The 19,955-nt window shown below is 39.5% G+C and overlaps 1 protein-coding gene and 1 pseudogene across 5 annotated transcripts in view; both read right to left on the reverse strand.

Moving 5' to 3' along the window:
* The window catches only part of PTPRB (protein tyrosine phosphatase receptor type B), a 121,641-nt gene that overhangs the window by 47,845 nt on the left and 53,841 nt on the right, over positions 1 to 19,955 (reverse strand). For all 4 annotated transcript variants that reach the window (XR_013521927.1, XR_013521928.1, XM_002807127.7 and 1 more), the window contains 6 exons: positions 19,450 to 19,710; positions 13,947 to 14,213; positions 9,946 to 10,209; positions 5,698 to 5,961; positions 4,916 to 5,179; positions 1,677 to 1,940 (listed from right to left, as the gene is read on the reverse strand). Coding sequence is in view for 2 of the 4 variants with exons in the window: in XM_002807127.7 (XP_002807173.4) it covers positions 1,677 to 1,940; positions 4,916 to 5,179; positions 5,698 to 5,961; positions 9,946 to 10,209; positions 13,947 to 14,213; positions 19,450 to 19,710 (1,584 nt within the window). In the remaining 2 variants the exon portion in view is untranslated. The remainder of the gene's footprint in view (positions 1 to 1,676; positions 1,941 to 4,915; positions 5,180 to 5,697; positions 5,962 to 9,945; positions 10,210 to 13,946; positions 14,214 to 19,449; positions 19,711 to 19,955) is intronic.
* Positions 2,369 to 4,026, reverse strand: LOC118144261 (keratin, type II cytoskeletal 8 pseudogene; annotated as a pseudogene). Its single transcript, XR_013521929.1, has one exon. The product of XR_013521929.1 is annotated as a keratin, type II cytoskeletal 8 pseudogene (transcript).

The following is a 19,955-nucleotide window of genomic DNA, read 5'->3' on the forward strand; positions in this document are numbered from 1 at the left end:
TACTGTCTAGCATATTTTCATAGCACTCCCATGCTGATGGCCCTACAGTGGCTCTCCATAATTCTAAAACACCTTCACAGGCAAACAAAGCTCTTTGTGATTTGGTCTATCTACATACCCTGCCACATGGCTCACATTTTTTATTTTAGTATACTTTCGTTTTTTATACTTTTAGTAGAGATGGGGTTTCGTCACATTGCCCAGGTGGGTCTCGAACTCCTGGACTCAAGCAATCCACCCACCCAGTCTCTCAAAGTGCTGAGATTACAGGCATGAGCCACCCTGCCTGGCCTTTATTCTACTATGCTAAATAAGGTGTAGGTCCCCACATGTGCCTTCCTTTCTCTCACCTCCAGGGCTTTGTTTTTTCTGTTGGAACCAAGTCAACTTATACACTTCAGCTGGATGACTTCTTCGTATTTCTTTATTTCCTCCTGAAAGCCTTCCCTGACTTTTCTTGTTTGCTCCCCTAACATTCCATAACCACTTTTAGCTTAGTACTTATCATGTTGTACTGTCATTGCCTTTTTACTTTTCTATCTCCTTCACTAGGTTATAAGGCTCTTGAGGTCAGCAGCTCTGCCTTGTGACTGAATGCCCACTTTCTAACACAGGGTTTGTTATAGGGTTAAAGATATGCAGATATAGGTATAAACATAGATATAGTAGAGGCATAGCAGGGCATGGTATAGAAGTCTCAGGCCCCACAACTAAATAAATGGTCATGAGAATAGGAGACATCTAAGAAGTATTGTGTCACAGTGGAGAGGGCCTGAGGTTTGGGGCCAGACAGACCTAGACTTAAATTATAGCTTTAGATCTTATTATACGTATCCTTGATACTGTTTCATAAGCTTTCTGAGCTGTACCTACCTCATCTGTAAGCAGACTAGAGCGTGACTAGAGATCATTTTAAAGCCTGGTATATGGCAGGTGCTTGTAGCTTATTTTTCTTTCAAAAATAATACATGAATAGTGATATTGATGTAAACAGATACATTATTCATTTGATACTCTACTGGGTAAAGTAGATGACACAGATGTGCACTCTTTCTTAAAAGGTAGAGCTTTTGAAAATGCATAATTATAGAAGTCTCCTTATTAAAAATTTATGTATATATTTATTTATTATTTATTGAGACAGGATCTCATTCCAATTGCCCAGGCTAGGGTGCGGTGGCATGATCACAGCTCACTGCAGCCTTGATTCTGCCACCTCAGTCTCCTGAGCAGGTGGGACTACAGGTGTGTGCCACCATGCAAGGCTAATTTTTTGTATTTTTAGTACAAACAGGGTTTAGCTATGTTGCCCAGTCTAGTCTCGAACTCCTGAACTCAAGCAATCTACCTGCCTTGGCCTTCCAGGGTGTTGGGATTACAGGTGTGAGCCACTGTGCCCAGCCTGCTTGTTAAAATTTAAAATTTTATTGTCCTTTAACAAGTATAAGAATGTGTTCAAATAATTAGACTTCTGATTCCCTTTCATTTGTTTTGAAAATCTCTCTTAAGGGAAAAATGCAAAGAAAAAATAAGAAAGGCTCTTGAAACCACATTGAATTGTACAAACTCAGGTGGTTTTAAATTTTGATTTGTGAATAGCTGAGCCCATTCGCAGTCCCATTTTGGAGAACCAAGAGGCGTTCTGCAGTCTAGCCCTTCTCCAGGTGGATGCTCACCTGTCCGTCCAACCACATTTATCTGATTCTTCAGGGACCCACTGACTGAGGCAATCATGATCTGGTACTCCTCCCCGGCCTCCAGTCTGCGGAACGTGTGCGCAAAGATGTGCTTGGAGACAGTCTGAAAGTCAACCTTTTGACTGTGCCTGAATGCTGACACCGTGTAGGAATCGACGTCTCCCCCACCAGGAGTCCAGTTCACCGTCAGACTATCTGTGGCTCCATTGGGAGAAATGCGAATGTTTTTGACAGCACTAGGAACTAGAAAAGAAAACAAATTTAAAAGTCATCACTTGGAGATTGAACTGTTGAAATTTTTAACAAGAGTTTTGAATGCTTCTGATGCTCTAGCCCCCAGTGAAAGAACTCACGTGAAAAAGAATGTAACAATTTGCCACTTTTGTCTGATTTTTCTGTGTAAACTGAATTTGATGGGGGAAAGCTTAGGGGGAAGTCAAGGCTGGTGAGTGGAAATGAAGAATGCTAATTATATAGCGAGAGGATAGTTAGGGTGCCTTGGTCCAAGTTTTGGTTTTCTCACTAGCTGAGGGACTACAGGCAGATTATGTAATATCTGTAAGTTTCAGTTTTTTCATCAGGAAAAACAGCAGTGATGATATAGTAACCAACCCACAGAGTTCTGAAGCTGAAGATTCCTTCTCTCTTTCTTTCTTTCTTTCTCTTCCTCCTTCCTTCCCTCCCTCCCTTAGTTTTTAACTTTCTCTTCCTTTCTTTTCCTTCCTTCCTTCCTTTCCCTCCCTCCTTCCTTCCCTCTCTCTCTCTTTCTTCTTTTTTTTTTTTGGTAGTGTCTCAGTCTGTTGCCCAGGCTAGAGTGCAGTGGTATGATTACAGCTCACTGCAGCCTATACTTCCTGGGCCCAGGTGATCATCCACCTTGGCCTTCCTAGTAACTGGGTCTACAGGCACGCACCACCATGCCTGGCTAATTTTTTGTATTTTTTTGTAGAGACGGGATTTTGCCATGTTGCCCAGGCTGTGCTTGAACTCCTGGGTTCAAGCTATCCTCCTGCCTTGGGTTCCCAAAGCATTGTGAAGATTAAACGAGATGCGGACATAAAGTGCTCTGCTGTGGGTCTGGTTCATGGTGAACTTTCAGTACATGTTAACTACTATGGCAACATTCCTTTTTTTTTTTTTTTGAGCTAGCTGAGATTTTATTTTGGACCAAAAAAAAAAAAAAGCAATTGAATTGTTTTGCAGCTGGAGACATGAGTAAGGGGGGTCCCCAGGCAGTAAACTCCCCACCAGTGGGCTGAGGGCTAGGGCTGAGCATCAGGTGGGTCTCCTGTTCCCTGAGCTCCCCTGCACAGCAACCTCCCTCCTGGGCTCTGGGGCAGCCTCAGGAGGGGCAGGCTGGGAGGGGCTGTTGCAGCTGTTCACTTGGGCAGGACATCAGAGGACTCGGACACCAGCCTCCCATCGCGGGTCTCAATCTTCTTCACAACCACAGCCTTGGTGGAGCTGGTGCGGCTGATGGAGCTGGAGCCCATGACAGAGCCAAAGCTGGAGCCCAGGCCGTAGCTGAGGCCGGGGCTTGTGAGGCCCCCATAGGCAGAGCTCAGACCACCTGCATAGCCGCTGGTGGTCTTCGTGTGGATACTCATGTTCTGCATCCCGGACTCCAGCCGGCTCTCCTCGCCCTCCAGTAGCTTGCGGTAGGTGGCGATCTCGATGTCCAGGGCCAGTTTGACATTCATCAGCTCCTGGTACTCACGCAGCTGCTTTGCCACGTCCTGCTTGGCCCGCTGAGGGCGGCCTCCAGCTCCTTCTGCTTGTCATGAGCATCCTTGAGTGCCTGATCCCCGCGCTGCTGAGCATCTACAATTGCGGCGTCCAGGGAAGCCCTCTGGCCTTTGAGGCCCTCGATCTCAGCCTGGAGCCGGCTGATGTTCCGGTTCATCTCGGAGATCTCAGTCTTCGTACGCCGCAGGTCATCCCCGTGCTTCCCAGCCAGCATCTGCAACTCCTCATACTTGATCTGGTATATGCTCTCCGCCTCAGCCCGGCTGCGGTTGGCGATCTCCTCCTACTGCGCCTTGACCTCGGCAATGATGCCATCCATGTCCAGAGAGCGGCTGTTGTCCATGGACAGCACCACAGACGTGTCGGAGATCTGGGACTGCAGCTCCCGGATCTCCTCTTCATACAGCCGCCTGCTAGTCAGTCAGTCCTTCCAGGCGAGACTCCAGCTCTACCTTGTTCATGTAAGCTTCATCCACATCCTTCTTGATGAGGACAAATTCATTCTCCATCTCTGTACGCTTATTGATCTCTTCCTCATACTTGTTCTTGAAGTCCTCCACCAGCCCCTGCATGTTGCCAAGCTCTGCCTCCAGCTTCAGCTTCTCCTGGCCCAGAGTCTCCAGCTGCCGCCTCAGGTTGTTGATGTAGTTCTCAAACATGTTGTCCATGTTGCTCCTAGCTGTTTTCTGCTGCTGCAGGAGGCTCCACTTGGTCTCCAGCATCTTGTTCTGCTGCTCCAGGAACCGCACCTTGTCGATGAAGGAAGCAAACTTGTTGTTGACGGTCTTGATCTGCTCCTTCTCCTGGGTACGCACGGCCTGGATGTTGGGGTCCACATCCACCTTAATGGGGTTCAGCAGGCTCTGGTTGATGGTGACGGCGGTGATGCCTCCCATGCCTATGCCGCTGGCCCCAAAATAGCCTGCACCCAGGCCACCCCGGAAGCCACTACTGCTCACTCGGGAGAAGCTCAAGCGGGCACTGGGCCCACTCGTTAAGGAGCAGCTGCTGAAGGCCCCGGGGCCAGAGGTGGACACCTTGTAGGACTTATGGGTCACCCTGGTGGACATGGTGGAGGCAGGAGTGGAAGCAGGCGAGCTGAACTAGGGAGAGATTCCAGAGGGAGCGGAGAAGCTGCTTCTTGCTATGGCAACATTCCTAACAGAGCCCTAAAGAAGTGAGACCCAAGTAACACTTAATTCTTAATCTGTTGGCCTCACAAGCACCAGCTAATCACGTCAGTTCATTGCTGTTTCTCTGAAAGCGCCCTCCAACCTCCACTCTCTACTGACATCAGACTTAATTTCTGTTCATCTTGCTTGAACAACATCATTGTTACTATCAAGATAACTTTGTCCCTTCTTGCCATCTCCTTTTTACCCTTCCAAATCCTCGATCAAAATGACTGGACTACCCAAAAGTTAAATACACCACTGTATCTATTCAGGTTCAATAACAATATTTCCCATTACCTGTGAGGCCCTCAATGAAGGCTGACTGCTGTACATCTCCACTAATCGTCAAGACAAGAATTTTGTATTGGCGCCCTGGTGTTAGGGAAGTAAATCGATACTCAGTTGCGGTATTTACAAGGTAAAAAGGAGGAAATACTTTCATGTCATTGAAGAGCAGCTGGATCTCATACTGGTCGACATCCCCATTAGCTCTTGACCAAGTCACATGCAAATCCTCAGTGCTCCTATTCCGCAATGTTAGATCCTTAACAGGCTCTGGAACTAGAGAGAAAAATGAGAAGACATTTCAGGAATAGACCTATATGATAATTCATGAATCACATTCAAGGAACTGGCAACACCTCCCTTCCCAAATAACCCACTAGCACTACTTCATGGATAATTAAAGAAGAAAAGTAGGAAGCAACTATTAAAATTGTGATTTTTTTTCCCTGACATACATGTTATATGATCAGCGTTGGCAGAATGTAATTATAAAATGAGTTATGGTATCAATCATAAGATAAAACATGAAGTCTAGAATTTAAATGCCGTGATGCAGGAAGACAGGGAAGAAACAGGGGACATTTAGCCTTCTTGCCCCCTCACTATGTTTGCTTTTATCTATCAATAAATATTTTGCAATTATAGGCTATGGCTTGGCTGAATGATGTTAGCTCCAAGTGAGTCTTACTGAGAATGTAATGTACTAATCAAAAAGTAGAAAAAAATCAAGGTTCAGATAAATTACTCAAAGACTTCCAAGTCCAACTGTCAGATTTTGCAATTGTTCCACTTACTTGTTCTCCCATTCCCTTGTTCACTGGCTTCATATTGTCCACTTTTTGTAGTAACGGTGACACTGTACAACCGTCCAGGGACGAGCTGAACAAATACACACTCGTTTTCTGACTTGGAAATGCTTTTGGTTTGAATGAAGTTGTCTTTGTTTTTAATGGTGACATCATAGTGATCAAAGTCTCCAGTGGCATGTACCCAGGAGACCCTTAAATAGTCACTCCTGGCCGAGTTGCTGACGCTGACTCCCTGGACTTTGTCAGGTACTGAAAAGGAAACAGAGAACAACTAAATATTTATTGATTCTGAGTGAGTAATTGATCACAGATGACAACCTGGGACAAAAAAAAAAAAAAAAAAAAGGGAGAGCAGATTATTATGGTGTGTATTTAAAAGAAAAATCTTAGACCTTAAGTCACAAATTTCTGGAGGGGAAAGATTGTTACACTACTTGGAGTGATTAAATGGATCTTTTAACAGAAGCTGATGAACTCATTCTAAGCCTGCTGTTTGCCTGCACAAAATGTCGGGTGTAAGATGGAACATTAAACATGATAGCTGGTGATTAATATGAGTGATGGTAAATTATATTGATAATTCCAGCATACATTGGTGACTCAAAAGTTACTAAGAAGAATATAAACAATCCAAAAAAGAAAAATGAGGCTAGGCACAGTGGCTCACACTTGTAATCCTAACACTTTGGGAGGCCAAGGTGGGCAGATCACTTGAGGTCAAAAGTTCGAGACCAGCCTGGCCAAAATAGTGAAACCCCATCTCTACTGAAAAATACAAAAATTAGCTGGGTGTGGTGGTGCACACCTGTAGCTCCAGCTACTTGGGAGGCTAAGATGGGAGAAGTACTTGAACCTGGGAGGCGCAGGCTCAGGTGTGAGCTGAGACCATGTCATGCCCGCATACTTCAGCCTGTGTGACAGAGCAAGACTCCATCTCAAAAAAAAAAGGAAAAAGGAAAATGAAAGAAGAAACACATATGGTTAATTAAATAATAAATGAAGAGATTTTCCATATCATTGGTGATCAAAGAAATGCAAGTCAAAACCACAGTGAAATACTGTTTTATATCCATTTGACTGGCAAAATTAAAAAACCCAATAAAAATCAAGTGTGGAAGAATATGTACAGGAGACTGGATAATGAATATATACATATACACACATACACACACAGTGAAATGTTATAGTTATAAATATTTATATATTTGTATAACTATAATATAAATTAATAGTTATAATTAATTTCTTAAAAGACAAAAATGTGGATTTCTTGCCCTTGACATCAAAACACAAAATATGGATGAATATTATCTATATAATAAGTAAAACATCTAAGTCCCTAAGAGATTAAATATTGCATTAAAAATACCTTTTAAAATAATGTTAAAATGACAGAAACCTTAAAAACCCATAATTTTAGGCCTGTATATAAATCCTTGCAAGATTGAAAGCCAGGGAGAGATGAACACAGGAGTCAAGATGCTGGCTACCTTTGAGTGAATTCATGAGGTGGGGACCACATATTTTGATGTAGGTTATTGTCAAGGTCCTAGCTTGTATTTTAGGTAGTGGTTGGTTTCTTGTATACATGTTAAATTATTAAAAATTACGAATTAGATGTCTAAAAAGTAAAGGTGGCAATTGATGCATGGTTTCTTGAACCAAGAATTATTATTAATACGGTTTTGTGCATGTCAGGTTCTAACATATAAACAAACTATTTCGTATATCTGTGATCCCCTCCCCAACCAATAAATAAATATAAACATGTTATTAGGAATGCTGTGGAATAAGGCAATTCTTTATTGAGAGCATATAATATATTAAGGAGATTTCATTTTTCCACTTGGGGCTGAATTTCAATTCAACAGTAGGCCACAGATTCTTTACTATTTCACTATGACTGGACATTATAAATATTAATGAGCAGGAGCACTGAAAAAAGGCATGAACTCAGATCCAGGGTACTAAACTCTTATCCCAATACTAGCATGTCCTTTAGGCCTGTCCAGCCTCCCTCTGTATTTGATATATGTTAAGAGGTTTCTGCTCTGACCACATGCCAACTCTGTGTCCAATATTTCTCCTCTACTTTTTCTCAAATCATGAAATTATCCAGAAATTTCAGTATTTTGGCAGAGAAGCTCCATTTTTCATACACTCCTCACACCTACAAGTTCTATCAGCATCCTTTTTGCATTGTGTTTACTGATCAACTTTTGGAATATATCTCACCACAGATATGGAGCAAGGGCAGATATGCTTTCTCCAAGATATTTACCTAAACCCAATCGGAATACAGTCATCACAGAGTTAAGGAGAGAAAATTATGAAGTGACATTTTATGCATGGGCTAAGAAAAGTCAATGGTCCAGGCAATGTGCTGAAGGCAAAGCCACTATCACAGGAAGAAAAACTGGGCTGAAAATCACATTAAGTCAATAAGGAGCTCTCCAGGTGGAATAGGGGGTAATTTGTAGAGACTTGCCTCGCTACCAGTGAGATAATGTAATACAGAATTAAAACTATTGGTATTTTCACCCAAAACATGGAACAAGAGCATCAGAAACAGAAAAGGGCATTAAGATAATCAGCCAATATCATCAAGACAACAACTCAGACACGACTCTCCAGTTAAACTGATTTGTCGGGGGCAATAATTTGCCTCCATTAATTATGCACCAAGTCCAAGTTCATGCTGATCAAAGCATAGAGGATACACCAAATAAAGAATCACTGTTCTTACATTTAAAAACAGTCTCAGCAAAAGGTTTTGCATTAGTAAAGTCATTTGAATAGGAAATCATCATGAATTAACATTGATAGGAAGCAAGGGCTTGGTAGTTAGGTAACACATCCATTAATTTCTGGTGATTTTTAGGCTCCAAGTTAATCAATATGAGACCCTGACATAAGAATGCTTTGTGAATAGAAATCTACTTTTCGGATCTAAGTCATTGTTGTGATTGTCAGTGTAATTGGATTTAAAATTATTCAAGGGTAGGGATAATCTCTTTATATCCCTGACTAGTGCTCTCAGATACAGCATGATGGAGTTCAGCACTGGAGCTAGGCTGAGCTCTGCTACTGGTCAGCCCTGCAACCTTGGAGAAACCACACTCCTTCTGTGGGACTTTCTTTATCCAAATGAGGAGATAGGATTAGATCATTCCAAGGACCCCTTCAACGCCAGCATTCTGTAACAATATAAATCAGAGGTTCTTAGCTTTTTGGGGGTCACAGAAACCATGAGAATCTGATAGAAGCCACAGACTCTTTCTTCTCAAAGGTTCTGACTCTTTCCTCAGCAACCTCATAAACAATTTCAGGGGTTACTACATTCCTAAAGTCTCCCATGAAGCATGGACTCCCACGTGGAACCCTTGATCTAAGTGATTTCTGATTATTCCTTCACCAGGTATTTACTGAGTGCTGACTAAGCCCCAGGCCCTTTGCCAGGTAATAGGACAAGGACAATTGTTGAAGAACCTCATGGAAAAACTGGCATTTTAAAATACAGAAACTGACCCACAGCTCAGTAGGACACATGTGGCAATGTATTGATGCCAACCTTAAGCAGAAATCCTCAGGTATAAACTCCAGGAAGCATAATTATATTGGGAAATGGTAGCTATTTAAATTTAATGATTTTCAGCACATTGGACTGAACACTCATTTCCTTTGCTAAGATTTTTGCTCCCTAACCCTAGAACTATAAAGGTTCACATTTTCACCTTGTGTGAAAAAGGATGAACAGTGGTTTTGATTAACAGACATTTCAGGAAGGATTTTAGGATGGAGCCCTTCGTAGGCACTGGAGTCATTCAGAACTGGGTCTAAAATCTGAAACATACTGGCTGTTTAACAAGGTAAACAGTTGGGCAAGTTACTTGACCTCCCTGAACCCTGGTTTCCTGATCTGTAAAATGGGAAGGGCTACCTCAATAAGGAGTTCATAAGGGTTAGTTAACATATATAAAGCTAGGCCCTAGCAACCAAATGTACTCTATAAACAGGAATAGTTTTTACGCTATTTGAATATAATATAAATTCTAGTCATAGAGGGTCTGTTCATACAAGGAATTTTTTGGATTAAAATACAAAGACTCCATAACAGTTTTGTGATCTCAAGAGCCTTTCATCCCATCATTACAGAATTGCTACAGCTCTGTGGTGCCCTGAGCCACACGTAAATTGGTTCTTACAGAACACTGAACCTTCATACAGCCTTACCTGTCCGCTCTTGGCTGAAGGAGTGATTTTCATACTTGCCACTCCTTGTAGTTATGGTCACAGTGTAGAGGCGGCCTGGGGTGAGGGAGCTGAAGGAACATTCTCTGACAGACTTGGCAATGACAAGGGACTGAACCACCTTGCTGTCATGAGACAGTGTCACCTCATAGTTGTCCACGTCTCCGGGCGCTGGCAGCCAGGAGACGCTGAGGTAGTCATTGCGACCGGAATTGTTCACTGTTATTCCACTCACACTCGAAGGGACTGTGATTTCGAAAGTGGGGGAGATTCAAAAAGAAAAACGCAGTCAAAAGTTTGAGTCATCTATTGCAATCAGCACAAACCATGGACTCAGGAGATTTAATCTGATTACATAAGAGGTCAAGGAAGTGTGAGGATTTAGCTTCTAGAAGCTGAGTGTTCTTACATCAGAAGGCTAACCAAAATAAAAATATCAGGAGGCCTTCGGGTTGCCTTGTAAATATAAGGATGCCACTACTACATTTTTATGGGGATGCTGTTTGTAAAAGCATTTCAAGCGGAAGCATCTTTACAGAATAATTTAGAGGGTTTCCTGTAAGAAAGGGAATATTTCAACCATCCAAATGAACCAACTTGAACCAAACTTACCAATAAAGCAAAAATGTTTGAGGAGAAAGGAGAAGAATACGATAGCTTTTCTAAAGACCTTAAACTAGGATAACTTCCATCTCCTTGTGATGAAGTGATTTATTCCTGGGAAGTCTAACAGCTAACACCAGAGGGAATGCTTTCCCTTTGCAAAGTGTTCCCTGCCCTCTAGTGGTAAGAAATCAGCTTAAAACCCTATCTTGGAAGTAAGAAGTCTGGAAGCTGGACCAACTGAGGGCAGAGAGAACTATTATGGCAATAATGGCTTTTCTGATGTCAACTATAATCATTTGCTTATATCAACTGGAGATTAGTGTCACAAATGTTTACTGGAAACCTACTAGTTGCCAGGTATACAAAAATGAAAAAGGCATGAATGTCTTCAACAAGCTCTCTGGCTGGATGTATCATCAGTAAATTAGTAGTTGCAGTACTGAGTAAAAGTTGAACCACATATCAGAAGTAGGTGCCCATTAAATAGCACTGCCATAAACGAATATAGGAGCATAAAATACTACAGCATATATGACCTGCTTTTTAAATCATTACTTGATTAACTTAACAGACTCATATGATTTTTCAATATCAGAACATCACTTATAATGGATAGGATTTGGCTAGATGAATTCTGAGAATCCTCCTAATGTAATATGCTCTGACTTTAGGAATTAAGCCCCAAAGTATACCTTCTTACTTAAAAGCACTTATCCATCACTAAAAATTATAAACTGCATTCTACTGAAAACTCTGCTAATGCTGATGTACAAATATGGACATTTCCTAGATATAAAGTTGAACTTTTAGCCAGAAGATGTATATATTAGTACATCTTTTCCTTCCTTCCTTCCTTTTCTTTCCTTCTTCCTTTTATATTTCTTTCCTTCCTTCCTTCCTTTTCTTTCCTTCTTCATTTTATATTTCTTTCCTTCCTTCCTCCATCCAACTGTCCATACATTCCTTGGTTGCTCTAAAAAGCAACTTATTACGCTTGTTTTTAAAAACTGCTGGAAATATCTGCAACTACTAATGTTGTTTTAGAAAGGATACAATTATCAAAAGTTTTGCCAGAAATCTGATTCACGTGTTCAAGAAAAAATAGATAAAAAGTTTGTTTTTCCTTTAGGATGAGCATTTTCTCAGATTAGAATTAGATTCATTAAGTATATCTAATATCTTTAATTTTAAATATTCTGCCATCTTATCTGGGCTAGGAGGGTTTATTTACAAGTTTCAACTCTATGGAAACAGGTGAAATATAAGAATATTTTTCAAAATTATGTCAGTATTGACCAATATTTCAACAATTTGAGGAGACGATAAGGATTATCAAGGCCTTAGCTACTGAATTCTTTACAACTGACAGAGCACAAAATTTACTAAAAGAGGCAGGAATTTCAAAATTCCTGTTACTGTGCTTCTTTGTACAGGAGTCTCCTATTTTCCTCCTTTATCATGATAATGTGCATTCCTTCTACGTTTGAGTAAAATAACTCATGCTCATATTTATTCATATTTGGTTCTCTCAAAATTTGATGACCACTCTTCAAAGAATTTCTTGTCTCTTTTTTGAATGCTTCTATCATATAACATGGGTCAAATACTTGTACCTTAATTCTAATTAAAATATAGGTGCAAAAATAATTATGTGCTCCACTTATTTAAAGTGTCCAGTTACTTCAAGAGATAGCACAGTCTACTTTAGCAGCTTAGAACAAGTTGGACAATCCTTGTTGTATTTAAAATGAGAATCAGCCTGTGTGGCAGAATATGGTTCACCAACCATTTCACAGCTAGACTATATTTCTCGGGCTCCCAGGCAGTTAAATGTAGCCATGTAACTGAGTTCTGGCCAGCGGAATGTGGGTGGAAGTGAAATGTCTACTCCCAAGTCTGATGATCTGTGCCCTTCCCCACCTTCATTCTCTGGAGAAATGAGGAGAGCTCTGGGGACCTACAGCAAAGAAGAGCCACCGACAGTAGGAGACTGGATTCCTGAATTGCTACTTGGAAAAGAATCAACCAATAGAGACATCCAGTCACGAACACCGACATTATACATGTCTAAGCAAGAATTAAATCAGTCTAATGTGATTGATACAACTGCAAATCACTGGGAAATGAATGCAAGGTCCTCCTCTACTCCTCTCCTCAGCTTTCTTATTATTTCTCCTTCCCTACTTTGACATCCAGGGTAGGGGTGAATTGTCGTGCATGGATTAAAACACAGAAGCTTAGGGAAATACGTCAATGGCAGAGCTAGGAACAAAACCTAGGCCTCCTGATTTCCAAGCTAAGCTTTTCAGTCCCCTTCCCGTAGGTATGCTACAATTGTGGATGGTGCCAAGAACCATTAAAAGAAAGGAAAGAAAACATCAGGGAGAAAGATGCAGGTGACAGTGTCAGCTGTCACAGAATGAGGGAAATGGGCGTCCACCACTGAATTCTACCAGATTATGAAACATCTCGGTAACTTTGTTGTTCTTCTGGGAGAGTTAATGAAGTTAATGTCCTCTGGGTTAATTAAGTAGGTGAGATTCATAATTTTGGAAAGAGATGCATCTATGATGCCTGCAGCTGATATTTAGAATCTGAGTGTTGAGGATGAAAGAGATGCCTGAAATTCAACTTATAATAATTATATAAAATTAAGTAGGCACGGTCACTAATAATTATCAGAGCTTCTCTTGGGTTTATGTAATTTTTTTTCTTTCTAGGAAACTGGAACATAAATTTTATGTATCACATATATTAATTTTTATGTTCTTTTATTATGCAGAAAATTCTATCTCCTTCGGTGCCATGGCTCCCTGACACACAAGACCATAATGACACTTGTTTGTTTACCTAGCTAACAGGGAGTGCTTAAGGGTAAAAAAAAATTGTTTAGATGGCATATAGTATTAGGCACTTATTAATGTTGCTTATGAAAATATATGAGACCTGAAAATTAGACCAACTCCACTTCTGACCGTACTAATTGGAGATCCTTTTCTTTTCATGTCTTGAAAACTGAGAAAAGAAAAGAGTAAAAGCTGTTTTCTTTGGGAGGTTTGTTTTGTTCTTTATATCATTATTTATTTACCTTAACTGGGACATAAACATGTCAAAGGAAATCAGCTGAATAAGGGGATAAGCCTAGGCATCAAGTGAGGAGTTCTGACATGTTTATTGGAGATGTTAAAAAATTCAGAATTTACTCTCTCTTGCCGTCACCCATCTCTCAGTTTCCATTCCATACCTTCTGAGTGGCGCTGAAACTTAGCTTTTAGGAAGGCCAGGGATGAGTGATTTTTGGATGTTTCTATAATATTCTGATTAGGGGCCTCATGTATTCAGATCTTAGTAAGTCACAGACACATAGCTCTACTTACCTGTTCTTCCCTCCACCACCACTTGTCGGGAAGAGATCCCTCCACTCACTGTTGTTACCACCACGGAGTACAGACTGCCGGACTTGAGAGAGTGGAAGCTGTATCTGCTGGTCTCACTGGAGATGCTTTCATTTTTAATGACCACATTTTCATGGATCAGTAAGACTTGGTAAAAATCTGCATCCCCCTGTGCCTGGGTCCAGTTAGTAAACAAACTATTGGTCATCCCTTGGTTGGCCACATGCAAGTCAGTCACTTGGGCAGGCACTAAACAGTAGACAGAAGACAAAACAAATGACACTTAGTTGCCTTAAGAAAGTGTAAGAAAAATGTGTCAAAAAATGGAGACAGACTTGAAAGTGCTAAAAATAATTTTTGTGTTGTTGCTATAGACTCTCAGTTCTATTTCCTGTGGCAGATGGAGAACTACTCCTCTAGAGAGGCTCTACTACTTTGAAAAAGATGCTTATATAGAGAATCAAAATTATTTAAGATCCAAGGATGAGATGATGCATGCTTATTAAGTAGTTCTGATTTGATTTTAAATTTTAGATAATGAAGGCTGCTGTTTTTGAAAACTGCTTAATTAATACAATGTTATCTGTCTTCATCCTATGAGAATTCAAAGCTATCTAATCTACCTGAGCCAATGATTGTTATGGGGTGGTATTGGGAACTCCCTTCAGTCTGGCGATTATGGTCTAGCAAACTAGTTAGTTCTTTACTGGCACTTTCTCAAAGGGGCTGTTATTATACATGAACCCTGATAATAATATAAATTATAACAATATATTTTATGAAATAATAATAACAGTAACTGAATGCCTACTATGTGCCAGTTATGAGTTATATGGCTCATGAAGGTTATATTATTTGACACCCATTCAGAACTCTATAAAGTTGATTTTATTATTCCATTTATTAACGAGGAAACCAATGATAACAAAATATAAGTAACTTAGCCTACATCACAGTGTTAACAAATAGCCAACCTGGAACTGAAAGCTAGATTTGTCTAACCCCTAAGCCTGTGTCCTTTTGCTAATTAACAATGTTTATTTCTTCCAACCTATCGTTTAACAAATCTTATACACAGATTTTGAAGCTGGCACTTGGTCAACATACATTCTTCTTTGTGCCTCTTTCCTGAATTATAGTAATCAAAGGGATTGGAACCTTGGCAACCCTCTTTCTCAAAGTTCATTGGCTTCTGGATTAAGAGACAAATGTATTCATTAAAAAATCCTACGTTATATGGATCAGATTCAATTATAATTCTAAAAATTCAATTATAATTCTAAATTTTATATAAAAGGCAAACAGCTACAATGGCCAAAGCATTTTGAAAAAGAAAAATAAAATTAGAGGACTAACACCACCGGATTTCACTAAAAGTTTTGTAATAAGACAGAATAATACAGGCAAGGGGCAGACAGACACATAGATTGATGGACCAGAATTGAGAGTCCAGAAATAGAACAACAAATATGTTATCAATGAATTTTTTTTAGAAATGCAAAGGCAATTTCATGGAGAAAAGATAGTCTTCAACACATAAAGCTGAATTATCAGGTGTCTATATGCAACGAAAAAAACTTTCAACCATTTCTCACACCATACATAAAAATTCAAAATGGGTTACAGACCTACATTTAAAACCTAAAACTATAGACTTATAGGAGAAAACCTTTGTGACCTTGATTTAGGCAAAGAGTTTTAGATATGACATCACAGCATGATTTATGAAAGGAAAAAACTGATAAAATGAAAAACTGACAGAAAACATGTTGACCAAGGACAGACAAACAACCCTATTTTAAACTCGGCAAAATAGTTGAACAAAAACTTCCCCAAAGAAGATGATAAATAAGCTTGTGAAAGGATTCTCAAAGCCATTAGACATCAGTAAAAGTCAAATTGGGCTGGGCTGGTGGCTCATGCCTGTAATCCCAGCACTTTGAGAGGTCGAGCTGGGCAGATCACTAGGTCAAGAGTTCAAGACCTCTGGTCAACATGATGAAACCCTGTCTCTACTAAAAATAAAAAATTAGCTGGGTGTGGGGGCACGCGCCTGTAGTCTGAGCTACTTGAGAGGCTGAGGCAGGAGAATCAATTGAAACCTGGAGGCGGAAGTTGCAGTGAGCCAAGATCACACCACTGCACACTAGCTTGGCAACAGAGCAAGACTCATCTCAAAAAAAAAAAAAAAAAAAAAGGAAGAAAAGAAAAAGGCAAATTGAAACCACATGAAATACTATTATCTTATTATAATGGCTATTTCATTAGAATGTCTAAATTTTAAAACAAATAAAGTGTTCATATGTACTACATGCTGAGAATGTGGAGGAAGTGGCAATCTCATACATTGCTAGTGGGAATGGAAAATTTTACAAACACTTTGGAAAGCAGTTTGGCAGTTTTCTACATGGTTAAACATGCCTTTACCATATGACCTAGCAGTATGGGTGGTGGGGATGATAAAAATGACCTTAGGTCTAAAACAATGTCTTGGACTTTCATTTCTGGCAGTACAATAATCTAGTTACCATGAAAATCCTTCCAATAAATACAACTATGCATATTGGATAGAATATGAAAATGTAAATGAATGACTTGTCAGGAATGTAAGGGATGCTCAAAGCCCAAAAAGTAAAGGATAGAGAGATAATTGGATCATGAAGCAAACTGTTATGTTGAGAGCACCTTTCAAATGCAAATTTAAGCTTTGATTTTATAGCATTGCAGGATATTGGAGAAAGGAGGTAAAGCGTAGATTTTTCCAGGCTGAAGAAACTCATAGGTGACCTTGCATAACATTGGAAAGGCTACAATCTAAGTATAAGCGAAAAAAGTATTCCTTTTTTACTCCCCATACAGCCTCAGCCTTCTTAATACTGGATGGAGAAAATGATTTCCTCTTAGAATTGATAACCTTAAGATAGTTTCAGTGTGTTTGTAACCTGAATTTATAAAACACAGATGATCAAAAAACCTCAATTTGACAATTTAAAGTAAGTCTGATTTGATAGTCGTCTTGTGCACCTGAAAAAATCAAATGAAAAGAAAATTCTTTCTGTAACTCACCTTCAAACATGGCCTTAAATAGTTTCCACAGAATAAGATTCTAGGGAAAATGAGCTTACAGTTTAAAAAAAAATCACATACATTTAAAGAAATAAAGTACCATTTAAAAAAGGCAGGAAAATCAAAAGACAACAGGACTTAACTCCTGAAGATTTCAGTTGGTATCAGACATAGGATGGAAAGTAAACATTGTTAATCTGCATATAGTAATGCAGGGAAGGAATGAAAATATAACTAAAGAGCAACAGAGCACAACATAAATTTGAAAGAGAGCCAAAGAGAATGCTTAGTGATGAACAATTAAAATTTAAAACACAGTAGGTAGATTTTAAGATAGATTAGATAGCGCTGAAGAAAGAATTAATGAAATGAATCAAAGAGATGAGAAAATTACCTATACTGTAGTTAGGAGAGAAAACACATGGAAAATATGAAATATATTGGTGTATTTGTATATGTGTGTTCTAGAATACCAGAATATGATGGGGTGGGGGGATGGAGAAAAGGCAAGAGGAAATATTGGAGAGTTAATAGCTGAGAATTTCCAGGACTGTTGAAAGACACTAAACTGGAAAGTACAGAAATACCAATAAATCTTAAGCAGGAGAAACCAAAAGACATATATCTACACCTTGATTACTATTGTGAAACAATTCTGAACACCAAAGGCAAAAAGTAGATTCTAAAAGCTGTCAAAGCAAACAGACTTACAGAGAAATAAAAATTAGACTGACAGCTGACTTTTCAGCAATAACAATAAATGCAAGAAAGAGTAGAATAATATCTTCTATGTGCTGAGAGTAAATAACTTTAAACACAGAGTTGGAACTTAAGGAAAATATCTTTCAAGACTGAGAGCTATATAAAGATGATAGCTATAGAAAAACATGCCCAGCAAAAATAAAATCTGAGAGAGTTTGTCCCTAGAAGCTGTCAATGAAAAAATTTGAATAACAGTCTCCAGGATAAAGGAAAATAATCCCAGATAAAACATCTTAGATGCAGGAAGAAAAAAAAAGAGATAAAAGGCAGTAAATTGGTATGTAAATCTAAAAAGATGTTGACTATATAAAGCAATAATTATGTTTTTTTTGTGGGATCAAAAAAGGAGAGAAAAATAAGATACAGGACAATAATACATACATTGAAAAAGAAAATATTTTTTTTTTTTGTTTTTGCTTTTGAGACAGGGTCTCACTTTATCACCCAGGCTGGCATGCAGTGGCATGATCTCGGCTAACTGCAATCTCTACCTCCTGGGTTCAAGCAATTCTCCTGCCTCAGCCTCCGAAGTAGCTGGGGTTATAGGTATATGCCATCACTCCCAGCTAATTTTTGTATTTTTAGTAGACAGTGTCTTTTCATGTTGACCAGGCTGGTCTTGAATCCCAGCCTCAAGAACCACTCTTCTCAACCTCCCCAAGTGCGGGAATTATAGGTGTGAGTCACTGCATCCAGCTAAAAAGGGAAATCTTGATGATTTTACTTCCAATTACACTGAAAAAGATGAGAGCAATTAGAAGATACCTGCTCACCCTACAACTACCCACCTATTGGCATCTGTGCCCATATATTCTCTCTTTCCCAGCTGATATGGTTTGGCTTTGTGTCCCCACCCAAATCTCATCTTGGATTGCAATCCCCATGCTAATCCCCTGCTTGGCATGCTATACCATTAGTTGGGTAAAGAAAAAAAAAAAGAAGGTGCCTGCTTCGCCTTCACCTTCTACCATGATTGTCAATTTCCTGAGGCCTCACCAGCCATGTAGAATTGTGAGTCATTTAAACTTCTTGCCTTTATAAATTACTCAGTCCTGGGTAGTATCTTTATAGCAGTGTGAAAACAGACTAATATTCCAGCTGACACTGAGGTCAGATTGCCCATGCTCCTTTCTAAAGCCAATTCCTTCACTTGCACTTTAGATCCCAATGCCTCTTGTCTACTCATGGAATAACTGCAGCAGTTCTTCCCTCTTACTTTACATCATCATCATTCCCCTTCTACATCTTCCAGATTATTCCCTCCAGCATAAAACATGCTGTTATTTCTTCTACCTTAAACAAATCATCCTCCTTTCAACCATACTTCTTCTTCTAGATGCTGCCCTATTTCTCTGTTCTCCTTTGCAGCAAAACTCCTTAGAAGGGTTGTTCTTTACTCATTTTCAAGTTTAGCAAAATAAATTCAAGCAAAGTAAAAAGAAGGAACTAATAAAGATAAGAACTGAAATTGGTAAAATAGAAAACAAACACAATAGAAGGATCCGTAAAACAATGCCCAGTACATAAAAGCACTTAATGAATACTTGTAAATTGCATGTTTTTAACATTTTAAATGTTAATGAATACTTGTAAATTGCATGTTAAATTAAATAGCAGACATAACACTTCAAAATGTAAAATTCATAAAGGTTAATACCTGTTTTTCCTTTTACTGAAGAAGAATTTTTTAAGTCTCCACTAATACTGGTGACAGTAGCCACGTATTTTCGTCCAGGTACCAAGTCAGTAAAAGTGAATTCTTTGGCATCTTTGGAGAGTGACTTGTGGATGAGTAAGAGGTCTCTGTCGGCTAGGGAGATGATGTATTTCTCCCATTCTGCTACAGGGGTCTGCCACATGATGCTCAGTGAGGTTTCATTGGCATGTTTGACACGAAGCTGGAAAACAGCCAGGGGGACTGAGGAAAAAGCAATGGAGACTTGGGTTACTGATGGACTCAGGCACATTCATAGAGTACACTTTTGAGAGCCCTTCTCTTCCCCCTTAAGAGTGTTTCAGTTCAACATTTTTAAAATGAATGCCTCTGAGCATTAAAACAAAATCTTACCACAAAAACTTTGTTCATGTAACATAACCAGAAATAAAGACTCAATTGGAAAACATTTTGCTAGAAGAGTCATCAATTTTTGACTACTTAATACT

This window comes from Callithrix jacchus, chromosome 9 (genome assembly GCF_049354715.1).
Source record: "Callithrix jacchus isolate 240 chromosome 9, calJac240_pri, whole genome shotgun sequence".
Classification (NCBI taxonomy): Eukaryota; Metazoa; Chordata; class Mammalia; order Primates; family Cebidae; genus Callithrix; species Callithrix jacchus.